Source organism: Parasteatoda tepidariorum, chromosome 3 (assembly GCF_043381705.1).
Source record: "Parasteatoda tepidariorum isolate YZ-2023 chromosome 3, CAS_Ptep_4.0, whole genome shotgun sequence".
Classification (NCBI taxonomy): Eukaryota; Metazoa; Arthropoda; class Arachnida; order Araneae; family Theridiidae; genus Parasteatoda; species Parasteatoda tepidariorum.
Genome location: NC_092206.1, coordinates 15,812,423 through 15,829,308, shown reverse-complemented (window position 1 = coordinate 15,829,308; position 16,886 = coordinate 15,812,423). Strand labels below are relative to the sequence as shown.

General features: G+C 26.6%; 1 protein-coding gene across 1 annotated transcript; it reads right to left on the bottom strand.

The window, feature by feature from the left end:
- Positions 1-2,682: 2,682 nt before the first annotated feature.
- Positions 2,683-9,015, bottom strand: LOC107436455 (boophilin-H2-like; the record flags this gene model as incomplete). The annotated part of the gene is given in 2 exon segments (XM_071178360.1): positions 2,683-2,868; positions 8,869-9,015. Coding segments are annotated over 2 exon segments (235 nt in total), but the record flags the coding sequence as incomplete, so codon positions are not given.
- Positions 9,016-16,886: the final 7,871 nt, after the last annotated feature.

The following is a 16,886-nucleotide window of genomic DNA, read 5'->3' as shown; positions in this document are numbered from 1 at the left end:
GATACATCGAGATCGAATGAAATTTTTTCTTTGGGCATTCTAAGGATATGTCCGAGCCAGCTCCATCTTCGTTTTTTAATTTCATCTTCGATTGTTTTTATTTTAGCTTTCTTTAATAGATTTTGATTTGATACTTTGCAAGGCCAGAAAATTTTAAAAATAAATCTTAAACATTTGTTTTGAAATATTTCTAATATTTGTATTTCGATCTTAGTCTGTTTCCAGGTTTCTGCGCCATATAATAGTACTGCTCTAACAATAGCTTTGTGAACAGCTATTTTGGTCTTTATTTCAATATTTGAATTATTTTTAACGAAGATATAAATAAACTGATGTTTTTTTCAGATTATTTTTAAAATAATCTGAATTTGAAAGTTCAAATTGTAAACTGAAAAATATTAGAAAGTTCATAAACTTTTTAATTATCCAAGTAATTTAATGTAATCTGACTTTCAGAATTTTCTAAACTTTCGTAACTTATTAAAATTACCATTTTCTTTCACTAAATTAACTTGATATTTAGGCAAAACGCATCGCTTCTCTGATTTGAAATACAAAATTACAAAATTTGTTTAAGCAATATCTAACCTAAAAAGATTTGTAAAACGAGATTCTTTCTCAGATTCTTCCCATATATACGATTACGTTTGTAAACTGTTACTAAATTTTATAATTTCTTAAACTAGATAAGTTCATTTTTAAGAAAAATTCATTGTTTTTTTTAAATTTAAACTCTATAATATAAATTATTAACATACAAAGCTGGTTGGATATTTTATATAAAGCAGGATTTTTTTCAGATCTTTTTCATGGATTATACGATTATTGTTATAAAATGTTACTAAGCTTTATAATTTTTTTTAACTAATTAAATTTTATATTCAGGATTAAAGCACAGGATCTCTAATTTACCAGCCTAAATAGGGCATCTTAATACGCAAATATCTATTTGAAGATTTTATGAACCGTAGGATTCTTTCTCAGATTCTCTGAAAGGAATACACAATACTTTTATTCATTAATATTTTGAACTAAATATTATACTAAGCTAATAAACTTTATCCTCATTTAATTTGTTTGAGAAAAATGCATATTTTCTCAAATTTAATCTCCATAACATAAAATACCAAAACCACTTAATTATCAATTTTTTTGGTTCTATATTGTAGATTTCAACTTGAAATTTATAATATTGAACCACTAACATAAGACATAATGTTCAAACATAATCTAGCTTGTCGTCTCTAATATGAAGTACCAATTTTAAAAATTAGCTCTAATGAAAAGATAACTCAAAAAATATATCATTTTAAACCTCTAATAAAAAAAAATCTCGGAATCAGAAACATAAATTTTAAATTCGGATAAGAGTGAATCTGTTATCATATTTAAAATTCGTCATTGATATGCTTGGAAAAAGAACGCACAGTTGTAAAATTTTACAGTGCGGATTCAAGTATAATAATGAAAAAAAATTATTTTCTTCAAATGCATATTTTCTTTACTAAACCTAAACATAACACATTAATAATTAAATAGTCATTTTAGAGTAGCATTTCATACGTTAATATATAGACCAATGGTATTGACCAGAAAAATACTTAACAATTTCAAGACGCAAACTGTTTTTCCAAAGAAAAGACAAAAAAAAACGAAGAGTTAATAGAAATGCAAAGTATGAAGAAAATCCAAAATTTCTAGCAATTTCTTTAAATTTCAATTTTCAAGAAACTCCAAAGAAAGTATCGAATATATTTACTAAAGATTTTGCTGGAAAAAAATTAATTCAATACCAATAAAAAGAGACTTGATTATTAAATTGGAAAAAGCTAATTTGGTAGCTGACTGAAAAAAAATGCTTCAAATAAATTTATTGAAATATATTATTTAAAAACAACTAATGTCAAATGTGTATCTATAACTGAATGAAATTATTTTAAAGCTCTTTATGACTTATTTATTTATTAGTTTAGTTTTATTGTTTTTATAAAAGAACAGTTGATTTGTATATAGAGGTGAAAGAAATAAGACATATTACGACAATAAAGTATAGATATAGGAATAGGTATATATACAGCATATAGAAACATGAATGGCTATAGATATGAAATATTCACAAAGAAAATAAGGTACGTTTATTCGTTTTTCTCAAAAATGAAAAGTATTTTTTTTTTACTCTTAAGAAAGTGAGAATTAAAAACCTCAAAGCTATTACCGTGAAATCTTAAGGTGTTTGCTGACTATTACCTTCTCATTTCCTCCTGCAATTCGCAATATTTGGTAGCTTCTATCACGTTTTCCTCAATAGTGCTTCGTCAGATTTTGATGATATTTCTCATAAGCTGTGCATTGATTTGTAAATTCTAAGTTTTATAAAATTTACAAATTATTAAAATTGAGGCATCCAGTATTAATACTTGTTTTTCCTAATTTAAAGTATAAATATATGCATATAAAGAGCAGTGATTTTTGAGTACTTTGTTTTCCCTTTGATTGAGCAGAGAAAATATAATTGTTATTGCTGGGAAAAAAAATTATAATTCCAAATGATGCTTCTAGCTAATTTGTTCTTTTATTTGAACTGTAATATCATAGGTTCTGAAAATTGAAACGCTACTTGAAATCAATTTATACAAAAATTATAACTACTAAATGTATTATTAAGTAAAATGTTTTACAAACCATTTGGTCCACATTCTTCAGGTAAAACACATCGTCCATCTTTTGTTTTAACGTATCCCTCTTCTTCATCACAATGGCAGCCAGGTACACATATTCGAATGCAAAAGGTTGGAGGGTCTTTGTAGTTCTCACACGTAATTGGACAAGCACTTCCACAGTCGTTATAGTGAGAATTTGAGGGACACTCTTAATTAAAGAAGGAAAAAAAAAATAGTTTAAGACTTTTTTAAAACACTCAATCTAACACAATAATCAAATAGAAGCGGTTTGTTTTATTTCATAAGCACTTAAGAGATTGCTTATTTTTCTGACAAAGAGAGATGGAGAGTATAAGCAACGCTTATGCAATGGCCTAAAATTCAGACATTTTCAATAATTTTGTAGAAATTATCACATTTTGAAAGAAAAAAAACTCCTTGTAATTATATGGAGATTTCGATTTGACAGTTTTGGACAGCGTCCAAAATCATAGAAATTTGTTTACAAAATATTTATCGAGTGACCTTATATCTATTCTAATTTATGCAACTATACAACAAATTTATACAATGATTGTGTTAGTTTGCTTACTTGATATTATAATGATCTAATATTCATTGGAAGAAATCGACAGTCATAGACATAGATCAAAAGTCTGGTTTTAAAAAAATGCATAATTAAAATTTATTTGATGTGCTTCGACTAATTATTTCATTTCATTCCAGAGGGTACGCACAAACACCAGGATTAGTAAAATTATTTTTTCCCTCACAATTTGTTCATTTAAATTTAAAAGGTATTTATTTGAAAAATCCGGAAATGTTTTAAAACGGATTTCGTTTCACAAATTTTGCTCGTTTTTATGTGGGATGAAATTCAACCATTTTAATTTTGCTCCGATACAGCTCAAACTTCATCCTCGATTTCGTTTCTAAAAATCATATTTATAAATATACATTGCCGAAAAAATCGTTTGTTAACTAGCTCAGAAAGTTTTCGAATTTTTCCAACAGTACAAGTTCTGTAAAAATTATCGTACATTTCTAGTAACGTTTCTAGTTAAAAAACAAATAAATAAAATAAAAGATAAAAAAACTGGTAATAGAACCAAAATATGAAGTATTTAAATCACACATTTGGTATTTTTTCAGTTCATATCACAACGGTTTGCAGGACATTCTGATTCTCAAAATTATAGTTCTAATTACCACACATTTTGAAAAAATACATAACTAAGAAATAAATTTGACAGAGGAAATTGATTTTGTGCCATGCTTTAAGGTATCATAATAAAATTAACGAAGTTTATCACATTTCCTAAAACCATATTTTAATATTAATTTCACCAAAATCATTGCCAAAGCCCATCAGTGAAAATTACTGAGCTTTTTGGAATTCCAATTGAGCCAGAAATGCTGTAAATTTTACCACATACTGACAATGCTGCATTCATTGCTTTAATTGGATCTGTTAATTGGACATTCTTTAACTCAATGCTTGCAGTAAAAATAATATTGCTTACATTATGTTTCGCAATTGGAAAACGGTTAATGAGTTGGGATACCGTTATAAGTGCATTTATCACAAAATGTTGCTTAATAAGGCATTATTAGATAACGGTAAAACCCTAGAAATAGGAAAATATCTATCATTTACACCATCAGTTAAAAAATAGAGTTTCCGAAATATATAATTATTTTTTCAGCTTAATTATTTTTTATGCTTTTAAATCTATATTTGTTTAATCAAATATGCAAATTAACTTACCATCAGCGAACGCCCCAATAACTAAACCTAGCAGGATGAGCATATACATTTTTTTGCCTCGTTCCTTAATCAGAGTACGGAAATGATTAAATCACAGCATTTCTCTTTATATATTAGCAGAGCAACATATGTGTGTAACCACATTATCTTCTTGTTCCTGAAAATTATCTACATGATGAGAAAATCAGCATATTGTGTACAAGCAGAACTTAGAATTTAATGATAAAATGTTTCATCATTCAAAATGTAATGTATCGTTTAGAGATCCTAATGAGACATGAAGAAAAAAAATATTATTTTCATGAAAATAGTGACTTTTACAATAGTAAAAATGTAAAGCTTAATACTGTCTCTTATTTTTATTGTCTTCTGCCATTTTACCCTTTTTTAATGATGATCCACTATCAAAAAGAAAAATAGTCTTTTAGTAAATTTCGTTTTTTTTACATCTCTAGACAAGTGAAAGAATGACTCCTTTTTTCTAAATTTAATTATTTTTGTATTTTTATTTTTTTTTTAATTAAATATCTAAAAAATACTGCACATTATACGAAATACATTTTTCATTCGAGTACACAAAAAGCACGAAACAAAAATAGTTCAAAATATACAAAACCAAAGTTTTGTAGAAAAATAATCAATGCTGAGCTACATTTACGTGTAATAATATGAATCATTAATAGCATCAGTTCTTCAAACTATAAATAAATATTTCTCTTGATGTATCAAAAGCAAAGTGTTAAAAAGAATATGCATAAATATTATATAACATCCTATTAACCTTAAAAAAAACTCTCAGGAATTTCAAACAATTTCCTATTGACCAAGATTTATTTAAATGAGACCTTTGTTTACTTCACTAATAAAGTTCATTATTTTCAATTACTTTGAAACTAAATTACTAAGCATGCAGTTATTGTAAAACGGTGTTAAATGTAATATATGTATTTAATTTAGAGAAATAATTAATTTTATTCACATTTTTTTATCGGTTTAAATTCAGAATTTTTTTTTCTTAAAATGTTTCTTATAAAGGTGCAGAAAAATTAGCGTTCATTTCATTCTTACATGCGGTGTTTAGAATTTACTCCACTTTTCTAAAGATTTTATTTTTTTAATTCGGCCTTTTTTCTATACTGAAAATATCTAAAAACCAAACTTTTCTTTTATTTCGTTGTATATGTATGAAATTAAGCTTTGATTCAGTGGCGTCCATAGAGATGAAAAAGAGTTACAGTCTCCTTAAATAACATAAGAGGCATCTAATCAACGAGTAAGAATACGGAATCTTAAAATTGATTACTATTTTTATAATAATTTTACATTTTTAAGAAGTAAATATTTACTCTAAAATAATTATTTTTAAAAAATTATCATATCACTTTTGTGCATGATACATAAACCCTTCTACGAACCCCTTCTTAAACATATATTTAAGTTTTTTTCATTATTTTGTATTAGTGTAGATCAAAGTAAGAGAAAAATATCAAATTTAATTTTTTAAAAATATTTGGTTGTGAAATACAGCACTGGACACCCATCTCCCTTTTTGCGTTAAAGGCAAAAATTTCGAATTCTCAATTTTCTTATTATTTAGATATAAGATAAACAGAAATTAATCATTGAAATTTCTTTAATTTGCAAAATCAATAACTGATAGATTTATAATTATAAATGAAACAAATTCTAGCAACTCTCTTATATTTTAGAAGAAATATAATTTAACAGATTCGAATTTACCAAATTTTTTTAGTGACTAGTTGATTGTTTTTCATAATTAAAATATACCAAAATGTATTTTTGTATATACATGTGAATATTATTATGTAAATTTGAGTAAATATTATGTATGTATTAGAGTGCTGAAAAATATACCTACGATACACCGGTGACCCATCTGTAAATGTAACCAAAATGTAAATTATTGACATTTAAAATGAAGGCATACTAAAATAAGTATGAAAACTTTTGACTAGAGGAACTTCAGCTAAGGCATATTCAATGTGATTTCAATTGTTCTTTGAATATCCAATGCTTCTTAATTTTGAAGAGCTCGTTTAAGCAATAAATGACATTCTGTTATTAGTTACAATGTAAAAAATGGCACTGTAAAAAAAATTTGTTACCCTGGGAAAAGTCTATAAAACTATAGTTGCACTGTAAAAAAATATTCAAATTACACTGTAGAAAATAATGAGTTCAGGCACTCAAAGTGCTGATACTTTATACAGTAAAATTCATTTTAACCAGAACAAAAAATCTGTGATACTGAAATTTTTCCAAAATAATGATAGTAAAATCACCGGATCATTAGAATTGAATAAATATTACGGTAAAATGTCGAACTGTAAAAAATGGATAATGCATCAAAATAGAATGTGCGATTTACGGGAAATACCGATACTTTTTATAGTAATTTGATCCGAAATTTTTTACAGTGTACGCTTTTAAATAAACGTATTACAAGAAAAAATACAGCAATAATTTTTAACAGTACTATTTGAAAACTAAAATAAAAATAGTCTAAGGGAGTACGACGCTCTAAGATCTAAACTTTTTATTACTTGACAGATTTGAGAATTTTGCAACAGAAGTTAAACCACACCATTTCTAAAAATGTATTTCAAATCAAATAAGAAACTTTTCCAAGTTCCTTTTATTTAAAAGAATGAAGAATAAATTAAATTATAAAATATGAAATTAATAAAAAATAAAGAATTTTCCAGTATCTATGTATATCCTAACGAAGAAAAAATATATTGTGCTCTATGTATGAAAATTAAGCTAGACATTGTGAATAAAACGCAAATGCAACCAAAAAAGTAGACATACTATAGTTTTATATCTTTAATCAAGAGCATTAAGAAGTTAAAAGAACTTCAATTTCCAGGGATTTTATTCTTTATCCCATTATAAAATCTTCTAAAAGATAGAAATAAAAATTAAAAAAAAGTATTTAAATATTCAAGCGATGAGTAACCAATTTGTAAGTCTTTTTACAACCGTATTATTTGAAAATTAAAAAAAAAAACTTTTCGGTATGTGTATAAAGAGCAATGNATTCACTGGTATATAAGACATGCTAACTTGATTCAATCAAGAGGTACCTTTTGATAGATGAAGGTTGGCATTGTCGATAACTCCTCCCCCACATTGGTGACCCGGACGTGATTTCTACACGCAGTAACGCCCACTTCGCAAAATAACTTGAGAGTAACGCCTACTTCGATGGATAGACCACATTAAACAGTTGACTTGCTATTTGTGAATGCGACATTATCCAATTTTTCTCAAGCTGTTGCTACTCAGTCTCGTCTCGATTAAACACAACGACTGCCTGCATACACTCGACTGCTAATGGCAACACAGGAGCGAATATGATTGTGAAGTTAATGCACCTCTCACATTCAGCACTCAAAAACTCGGTGACTCTCTCTCCCGGTCTATCACAAGTACAGCAACTAGTGAGATCCGTTCATCGAATTCTATCCCTGATAAAATTCTGGTGGGGGAGTATTGTGGCGTAACTACCACTGCGATTATTAAACATCAATTCACTAGTATATAAGACATGCTAACTTGATTCAATCAAGAGGTACCTTTTGATAGATGAAGGTTGGCACAGTCGATAACCCCGCCACCACAAGCTCATAAAATTTTAGATTTTTCCCGGAAAGACAAGTTCTGTAAAAATTACCGTAGTATGGTAGTAACATTTCCAGTTAAAAAACAAATAAATAAAATAAAATAAAATAAAGAATAAAAAACTGGTTATAAAACCAAAATATGAAGTATTTAAATCACACGCTTGGTAATTTTTCAGTTCATATGACATCGGTTTGCCGGACATTCTGATTTTCAAAGTTAAAGTTCTAATTCCCACACGTTTTTAAAAAAAAACATAACTAAAAAGTAAATTTAACAGAAGAAATTGATTTTGTGCCAGGTTTTAAGGTATCATAATAAAATTAGCGAAGTTTATCAAAGATTCTAAAACCATATTTTAATATTAATTTCACCAAAATCATTGCCAAAGTGCTTCAGTGAAAATTACTGAGCTTTATGGCATACCAATAGAGCCAGAAACGATGTAAATTGTACCATATTCTAACAATGCTGTATTCATTGCTTTAATTGGGTATGTAAATTGAACACTCTTTAACTCAATGCTTACAATAAAAATAATATTACTTACATAATGTTTTGCAATTGGAAAACGGTTAATGAGTTTGGATACCGCTATAAGTGTGTTTATCACAAAATGTTGCTTAATAAGGTTATATAAGATAACGGTAAATCCCTAGAAATAGGAAAATAACTATCATTTACACAATCAGTTAAAAAATAGAGTTGCAGAAAGATATAATTATTTTTTCAGCTTAAGTATTTCTTATGCTTCTAAATCCATATTTGGTTAATCAAATATGCAAATTAACTTACCATCAGCGAACGCCCCAATTACTAAACCTAACAGGATGAGCATATACATTTTTTTTGCCTCGTTCCTTAATCAGAGTACGGAAATGATTAAATCACTGCATTTCTCTTTATATATTAGTAGAGCAACATATGTGTGTAACCACATTATCTTCTTGTTCCTGAAAATTATCTACATGATGAGAAAATCAGCATATTGTGCACAGACAGAACTTAGAATTTAATGATAAAATGTTTTATCATTCAAAATGTAATGTATCGCTTCGAGACCCTAATGAGAAATGAAGAAGAAAAAATTATTTTCATGAAAATAGTGACTTTTACAATAGCAAAAATGTAATGCCTAATATTGTCTCTTATTTTTATTGCCTTATACTTTAGTCTACTGCCATTTTACCCTTTTTTAATGATGATCCGCTTCTCAAAAAGAAAAATAGTCTACTAATGAATTTCGTTTTTTTTACATCTCTAGACAAGTGAAAGAATAACTCCTTTTTTTTAATTTAATTATTTTTGTAATTTTGTTTTTTTTTTTATTAAATATTTAAAAAATGCTGCGTATTATGCGAAATACATTTTTCATTTAAATACAAAAAAAAAATACGAAGATAAAATAACACAAAATATACAAAACCAAAGGTTTGCGGAAAAATAATCAATACTGTGCTACATTAACGTGTAATAATATGAATCATTCATCGTAACAGTTCCTGAAACTATAAACAAATATTTCTCTTGGTGTATTAAGAGCAAAGTGTTAAAAAGAATCTGCATAGATATTATATAACATCGTATAAACCTTAAGAAAACTCTTAGGAATTTCAAACAATCTCCTACTGATCAAGATTTATTTAAATGAGACCTTTGCTTACTTCACTAATAAAGTTCATTATTTTCAATTACTACTTTGAAACTTAATCACTAAGCATGCAGTTGATGTAAAACGGTGTTAAATGTAATATATGCATTTAATTTAGAGAAACAATTAATTTTATTCATATTTTTTATCGATTTAAATTCAGAAATTTTTTTTCTTAAAATGTTTCTTATAAAGGTGCCGTAAATTAGCGTTCATTTCATTCTTACATACGGTGTTTAGAATTTATACCACTTCTGTAAAGGTTTTTTTTTAATTCGGCCTTTTTTCTATCCTGAAAATATCTAAAAATCAAACTTTTATTTTATTGCTTTGCATATGTCTGAAATTAAGCTTTGATTCAGTGGCGTCCATAGAGATGAAAAAGAGTAACAGCCTTCTTAAATAACAAAAGAGGCATCTAATCAACGAGTAAAAATACGGGATCTTTAAATTGATTACTATTTTTAAAATAATTTTGCATTTTTAAGAAGTAAATATTTACTCTAAGCTAATTATTTCAAAAAAAACATAAATATAATTTTTGTGTATGATAAATAAACCCTTCTACGAACCCCTTATTAAGCATATTTTTAATTTTTTTCTTTATTTTGTATTAGTTTCGGTCAAAATAAGAGACAAAGATTAAATTTAGCAATTTAAAAATGTTTGGTTATGAAATACAGCACCCACCACCCTTTTTGCGTTAAGGGTAAAACATTTCGAATTCGCATTTATTTCTTGTTATTTAGATATAAGAAAAACATTAATTTATCATTGAAGTTTCTTTAATTTGCAAAATCAATAACTGATAAATTTATAAATATAAATGAAAAAAATTCTAACTACTCCGTTAGATTTTAAAAGAAATATAATTCCGAGAATTTACCAGATAGTTTTTAGTAACTATCAGACTGTTTTTCGTAATTGAAAAATACCAAAATATACTTTTGTAATTACATGTGAATATTATAATGTAAATTTGTGTAAATATTATGAACGTATTAGAGCGTTAAAAAATATACATGCATCGTTAAAAAATATACAAAAATATATATCGGTGTCCCATCTGTAAATGTAACCAAAATGCAAATTATTGAAATTTTAAATTATTAAAATTCGTTACATATACACGTTGCATTGTATAAATGTATCTAATACAAAGATCTCTGAAATAGAAAAAATGAAAACACATTTCAACTATTAAGATTTTATTAAGAATTTATTGACATTTAAAATGAATACATACTAAAATAAGTATGAAAAATTTTGACTAGAGGAACTTCAGCTAAGGCATATTCAATGTGATTTCAATTGTTCTTTGAATATCCAATGCTTCTTAATTTTGAAGAGCTCGTTTAAGCAATAAATGACATTCTGTTATTAGTTACAATGTAAAAAATGGCACTGCAAAAAAAAATTAGTTACTCTGGGAAAAGTCTATAAAACTAGTTACACTGTAAAAAAATATTCAAATTACACTGTAGAAAATAATGAGTTCAGGCACTCAGAGTGCTGATACTTTTTACAGTAAAATTCATTTTTATCAGAACAAAATATCTGTGACACTGAAATTTTTCCGAAATAATGATAGTGAAATCACCGGATCATTAGAATTGAATAAATATTATGGTAAAATGTCTTACTGTAAAAAATGGATTATGCATCAAAATAGAATATACGATTTACGGAAAATACCGATACATTTTATAGTAATTTGATCCGAAATTTTTTACAGAGCATGCTTTTAAATGGAAGTATAACGATGAAAAATACAGCAATAATTTTTAATAGTACTATCTGAAAACTAAAATAAAAATAAACTAAGAGGATATGACTCTCTAAGATCTTAACTTTTTATTACTTGACAGAATTTTGCAATAGAAGTTATACCACACCATTTCTAAAAATGTACTTCAAATCAAATAAGAAAATCTTCCAAGTTTTTTTTTTAGAGAATAAATTGAATCATAAAATATGAAATTAATAAAAATTATAGCATTTTTCAATACCCATGTATATCCTAACGAGGAAAAAATATATTGTGCTCTATCTACAAAAATTAAGCTAGACAATGTTAATAAAAAGCAAATGAATCCACAAAAGTAGACATTCTATAATTTTGGTTCTATAATCAAGAGCTTTAAGAAATTAAAACAAATTGAAATTCCAGGGATTTTATTCTTTATCCCATTATAAAATCAATCCCGTACTCTATTAATGTTTGGGCAGTTCTTTCAGTTTAATTTCTACATCTTTCACACCTGAGGATCTTATCTTATTCCCACTAAACTGGTTAGTAATTTCAGCTCCATTATTTTATCATCATCTCCTATTTTTATCATCATTATCATCATCTCATTTTTTGAAATTTAATTATTTTTGAATTTTATTTTTTTAATTAAATATTTAAAAAATACAGCGCATTATACAAAATGTTTTTTTCATTTGAGTACAAAAAAATACGAAGCAAAAATAGTACAAAACCAAAGTTTTGTAGAAAAATAATCAATGCTGTGATACATTTACTCGTAATAATATGAAACTGATAAACTAAGTACTTTAAAAAAAAGGTGATCTTCTTCGAATTATTTTTCCCAGTAAATTTACATTCTAATAATTGCATGGTACTTTTAAAATAAATAGTAACAGATAATTAAAATTTTATATAATAGCTATTCTTATTAGTAAATAAGAAAGTTGCTTAGATAGATTGTTCCAGAAGGACCACCTTTAATTTAAGTTTTTAGAATCCTTATCAAAATGGACATTAAAAAAAGTAAACTTATTGAAAGTTACAAATTAGCACAAAAATTTTTTAAAAACTCTGTTAAAATTTCAAGAATTACTACCAAGGAGGGCGGAACAAGGACATCAAAATATATTTTATTCTTGGGGGAAAGCAGGAAATAATTGAAAGCTGGCCATTAAAAACAAATCTGAAATTCAATAATCAGCTAAACTAATTTTGATGGTCTTCTACCATCAACCTCGTTAAAAATTACTTTTTGAATGAAATTATCTATAAATATACGAATTTTATAATTTTGGGCAAAAACTTTTTGACAATGTTTCGAAATTTCGCTTAAGTACTCGAGTTATAGCAAAATACGCTAAAAGTAAAATTAACATTAAAGGGTACAAAATTTCGACAGCTCTCCTGACCAAACTATCGGTTTCATATTCTCTAGTCTACGACAACCTTCACTCTACTTCAAATGTTCTTTATTTCAATATATGTACTTATTTTTCGACTGAATCAGATCTAGGATTCCTAAATCTGATTCAGTCGAAAAATAAGGATTCCTAAATCTGATTCAGTCGAAAAATAAGTAATTCATTCAAATGAAGAACATTAATGTGTCCAACCTCGTCATTTAAATTATCGTCTGCAAAAATAAGTATATTTATTCAAATAAAGAACATAAATGTGTCCAACCTCGTCATTTAAATTATCGTCTGCATTAATTAATTAATTAGCATATTTAAGATCAAACGCTGGTATCATTAAAATTGAGTCCTAACACATAAAATCCTGATCAATTAATTGATCAAAAGTTACTCAGGGTGTTTCGTTTTTGATTTTGCGAGCCCTACACTATGCATAAATGCGTGTTTGAGTAAGATATATTGCTAATTTTTCCAATTGGTACCTGTTTTAATTAAATCCTCCGGCGCAAAATATTACAAAAAATTTACAAATTTTCCACCAATATTAATGTTACACTGTTGAAAAAAATAAGTAAGCAATGAAATAATTTTACTATTAACTCATTAAAATTGCAATACGTTGTTGATTAAATTATAAAAAGAATTAAATGAGTAATCAATTAATATAACTTAGTACATGGTACGTAGCGTTTTAAGAAAGTGATTAAAGGTATTTTCAATTTTCGTTATTTAAAAGCCCTTAAAGGTGCTTTTTTCATTGGGAGTTTTTAAAAAGTGCTTAATTTTCCCTTTTCAAAAATGAGATTTTTTTTCTATACCATGTCGATTTTCGCCACGTATTATGCAAAAGCGTTTTTTTTTCTTCATTGTTCTATTCAACGTTTTCACAATTCATTCAACCATAATCCATTTCGGAGTACTTTTGGTCCATAGCGTATGAAAGCGTCAATCATTTAACGTGTTTGATGAAATACTTGCGAGTCTGCATGTGCATATACTGAGCTGTGTGCTGTGAGATTCTATCACTCCCATGTGCAATCTGCTGCATTTTGCAAGATATTCCCAATTTCTGACTTCATTTTCCACCCTCTGATATCGAACCGAAAATCTCTCGATCATTTTATAGCTGCTAATATAATCAAGAAAAGAGTTCTTTATCACAAACTAGTTATTTTCTCATGATCATCTAAAGTCTTTGAAAATTATTTTGCATTTTGTTAATGTATTTAGTGCCTAAAAATATTTTTGAGTACTTAAAAAGTACTTAATAGGTGCTTATTTTTTGTTGAAAGATTTTTCTACGCACCCTGTAGTAACTAAATAATTGCACCACTTTTATCAGTAATTAAATAACTGCATTTTGACTACGTTTTGCTTCGAGTTATTTTATTGATGCGTTTTATAAATATTTCTAAACAAGTATAGATTTTTTTGGAAAATATGACTGCTATAGTTCCGTGTTAAACTGGTTCCAAGTAAATTTTACGAATTTAAAAAAAATTATAAAAAATTTCGTAATAATCATCAGATGATTTTTAATTATCATACTCGATTAACGAAATTCTGAAAATTTCAGTATGAAAAGCGAAATATTCCAGTTCTCATTAAGAGCTGTAGATGGCGCTTTTAAAATGTTCAAAATAACATAAGCATATTAGTCATCTCAATCAGTGCTGCAATCTAGCGGGGAAATATTTTAAGGATTTGCCAAAAACTATGTCCTTGCATAATTCATATCATAAGTTGATCCAGTTTTTTTCTGGTTGTAAACTTGTGGAAATGAGTATTTAAAATAATTATAAATATCCAAATTTCATCTCTTTCTCTTGTTAATTCGTTACTGGTGCCGGGTAATGGAGTTAAAAAATTATTAGTTAATAGTTACATTACTGGTCAAAACAGAAAATATAAATTAGGGAGCGAGTTAAAAAATAATTGTTATAAAATAACTGTTACAGAATTTTTGTTTATATTAAAATTAAACTGAGTTTTTATAAATATTTAAATGTGAAAGATTTCATTAAAGAACGATTACTTTTATACTAACTACATTATAAATTTCTGTAGTAACAAAGCTTATTATTTTTATTTCTGCAGTTTGTTAAGACTATACATTTATAAGTCATTATTGAAATAATTATAAACATTTCAAATTAATCTTCTCTTATTATTTTAAGTGTAAAAAGAAATGTAATATATTATTTGCAACAATTTTTTCTGGCATATATTTTTTCAAATAAAGTTAGAAAAACGAACCTGAAACACGCCAAGACCCTGTAATAATTTTATTGCAATAAAGATAGTATAAATTCAATAATATATTTATAGTGACCTCGCTTACAGGCATGAATGAAGCTAAGCAAGTTAGTGGGGGCAATTTCTTAAATATGTCACTTTTTATTGAGTATATAATTACTAATACCGAGAGCAATTTACTAAAATGTGGTAAAAAAAAGTTGGTTGTTCTTAAATTTAAACTGTAAAGTTGCAACTTTTTATATACTATACTTTTCTTTTATTTATCTTTAATAAATTAATTTACTTACACATTAGAAAAATTATAAGAAGTGATCATTATTATTGTAGTGGTATTATTATATTAGATTATTATTATTATATTGATCATTAAAATTATTTACTGTAAAGTACTATTAAATAAGCATTGTTAGTTAAAACGCACTTAAAGATTTAGTCAAAAGCAGTTTTTTGCTTACTTGAACATTAGCTTGCCTATACACTATACAAAAAAAGGACAGAATTACTTGCACAAAGACTAAATGAAATTATATTTTGATTAGAAAATAAACATCGCAGGCAGTTTTAAAAGTACACAGTTTAAGTCAAAATGAAACAGCAGTAGTAACTGTTATAAATTACAGAAGAAAAAAATGTTAAAAAAATGATTATCGCATAACTACTTGCAATTTTATCGTTAGATTTATTTTCTTAGTCTCTCGATGCACAGCTTCTAATTTTTTGCACAACGTTTAATATATTTTATCATTTAAAAAAAATTCTGTTTATATGCTTTTACAAAATGATTGTCTATGTAAAAATGTAATTTAATTTGCTCTCGTTAATTGGAGTTCTCGCTAATTATTATAGAAAATTGCAATTTTGTAGCCATTTTCATGACCAAAATGTATTTAAAAAAACTAAAAAAAAATTAAAAAAAAATTTTTTTTTAAAAAGAATTTTTAAAAAAAAAATTTTAAAAATTTTTAAAAAAAATTTTAATAATAATTGGTAGTAATAATTAATAATAATATAATAATAATTATTAATGCCATTATGACAGATTGGTAGTAGTGGAAGTCTCTGATTCAGGTCAAAATTACTATCTGTGGATGAATGAATGAAAAGGACCACTCTATAAACGGGTATGACGTATGGGTGTGACGGAAGTCGAATTCTTGGCCATAGATGGCGGAAAACAAGAACAATTGCAGCCGTCTGCCTTAACAGGCATACGAATGCAACAACAACAAACATTTAGGAGCATGGAAAGCGAGTCAAAATTTGGCGAGTTATCAATAGACAATATAGCTAAAAATGAAGCCAAACCGGCCTTATTAATATTAAATTTCAAATGATCTGGCTACAGCTTAAACACCAAAAAGACCGTTAGAATTTGATGAAACCCTAGAACAGAAACATTTTTGTGGTTAGAGAAATAAAGTAACTTTAAGAAAAATAGGCTTACAAATGGATTTTGATATTCAGATTAATGAGTTATACATTTATATTGAATTAAATAGTTGTAATCGGTTGCATAGATTATTCAGAAAAGAATAAAAGTAGTTATATTTTGTTTTGATTAAAATGTGATAAAAATTAAATAATTGGTTTAAACTAATTATAACAGGACTAAGAATGATTAAAAGATATATTTATGAAATTAAAGAAATTCTAAAAGCTGGGAAACTAGGATGTAATATCTATAATGACATCACAAATACATTATAAAAATGTGTTACACGACACAAACAATGCT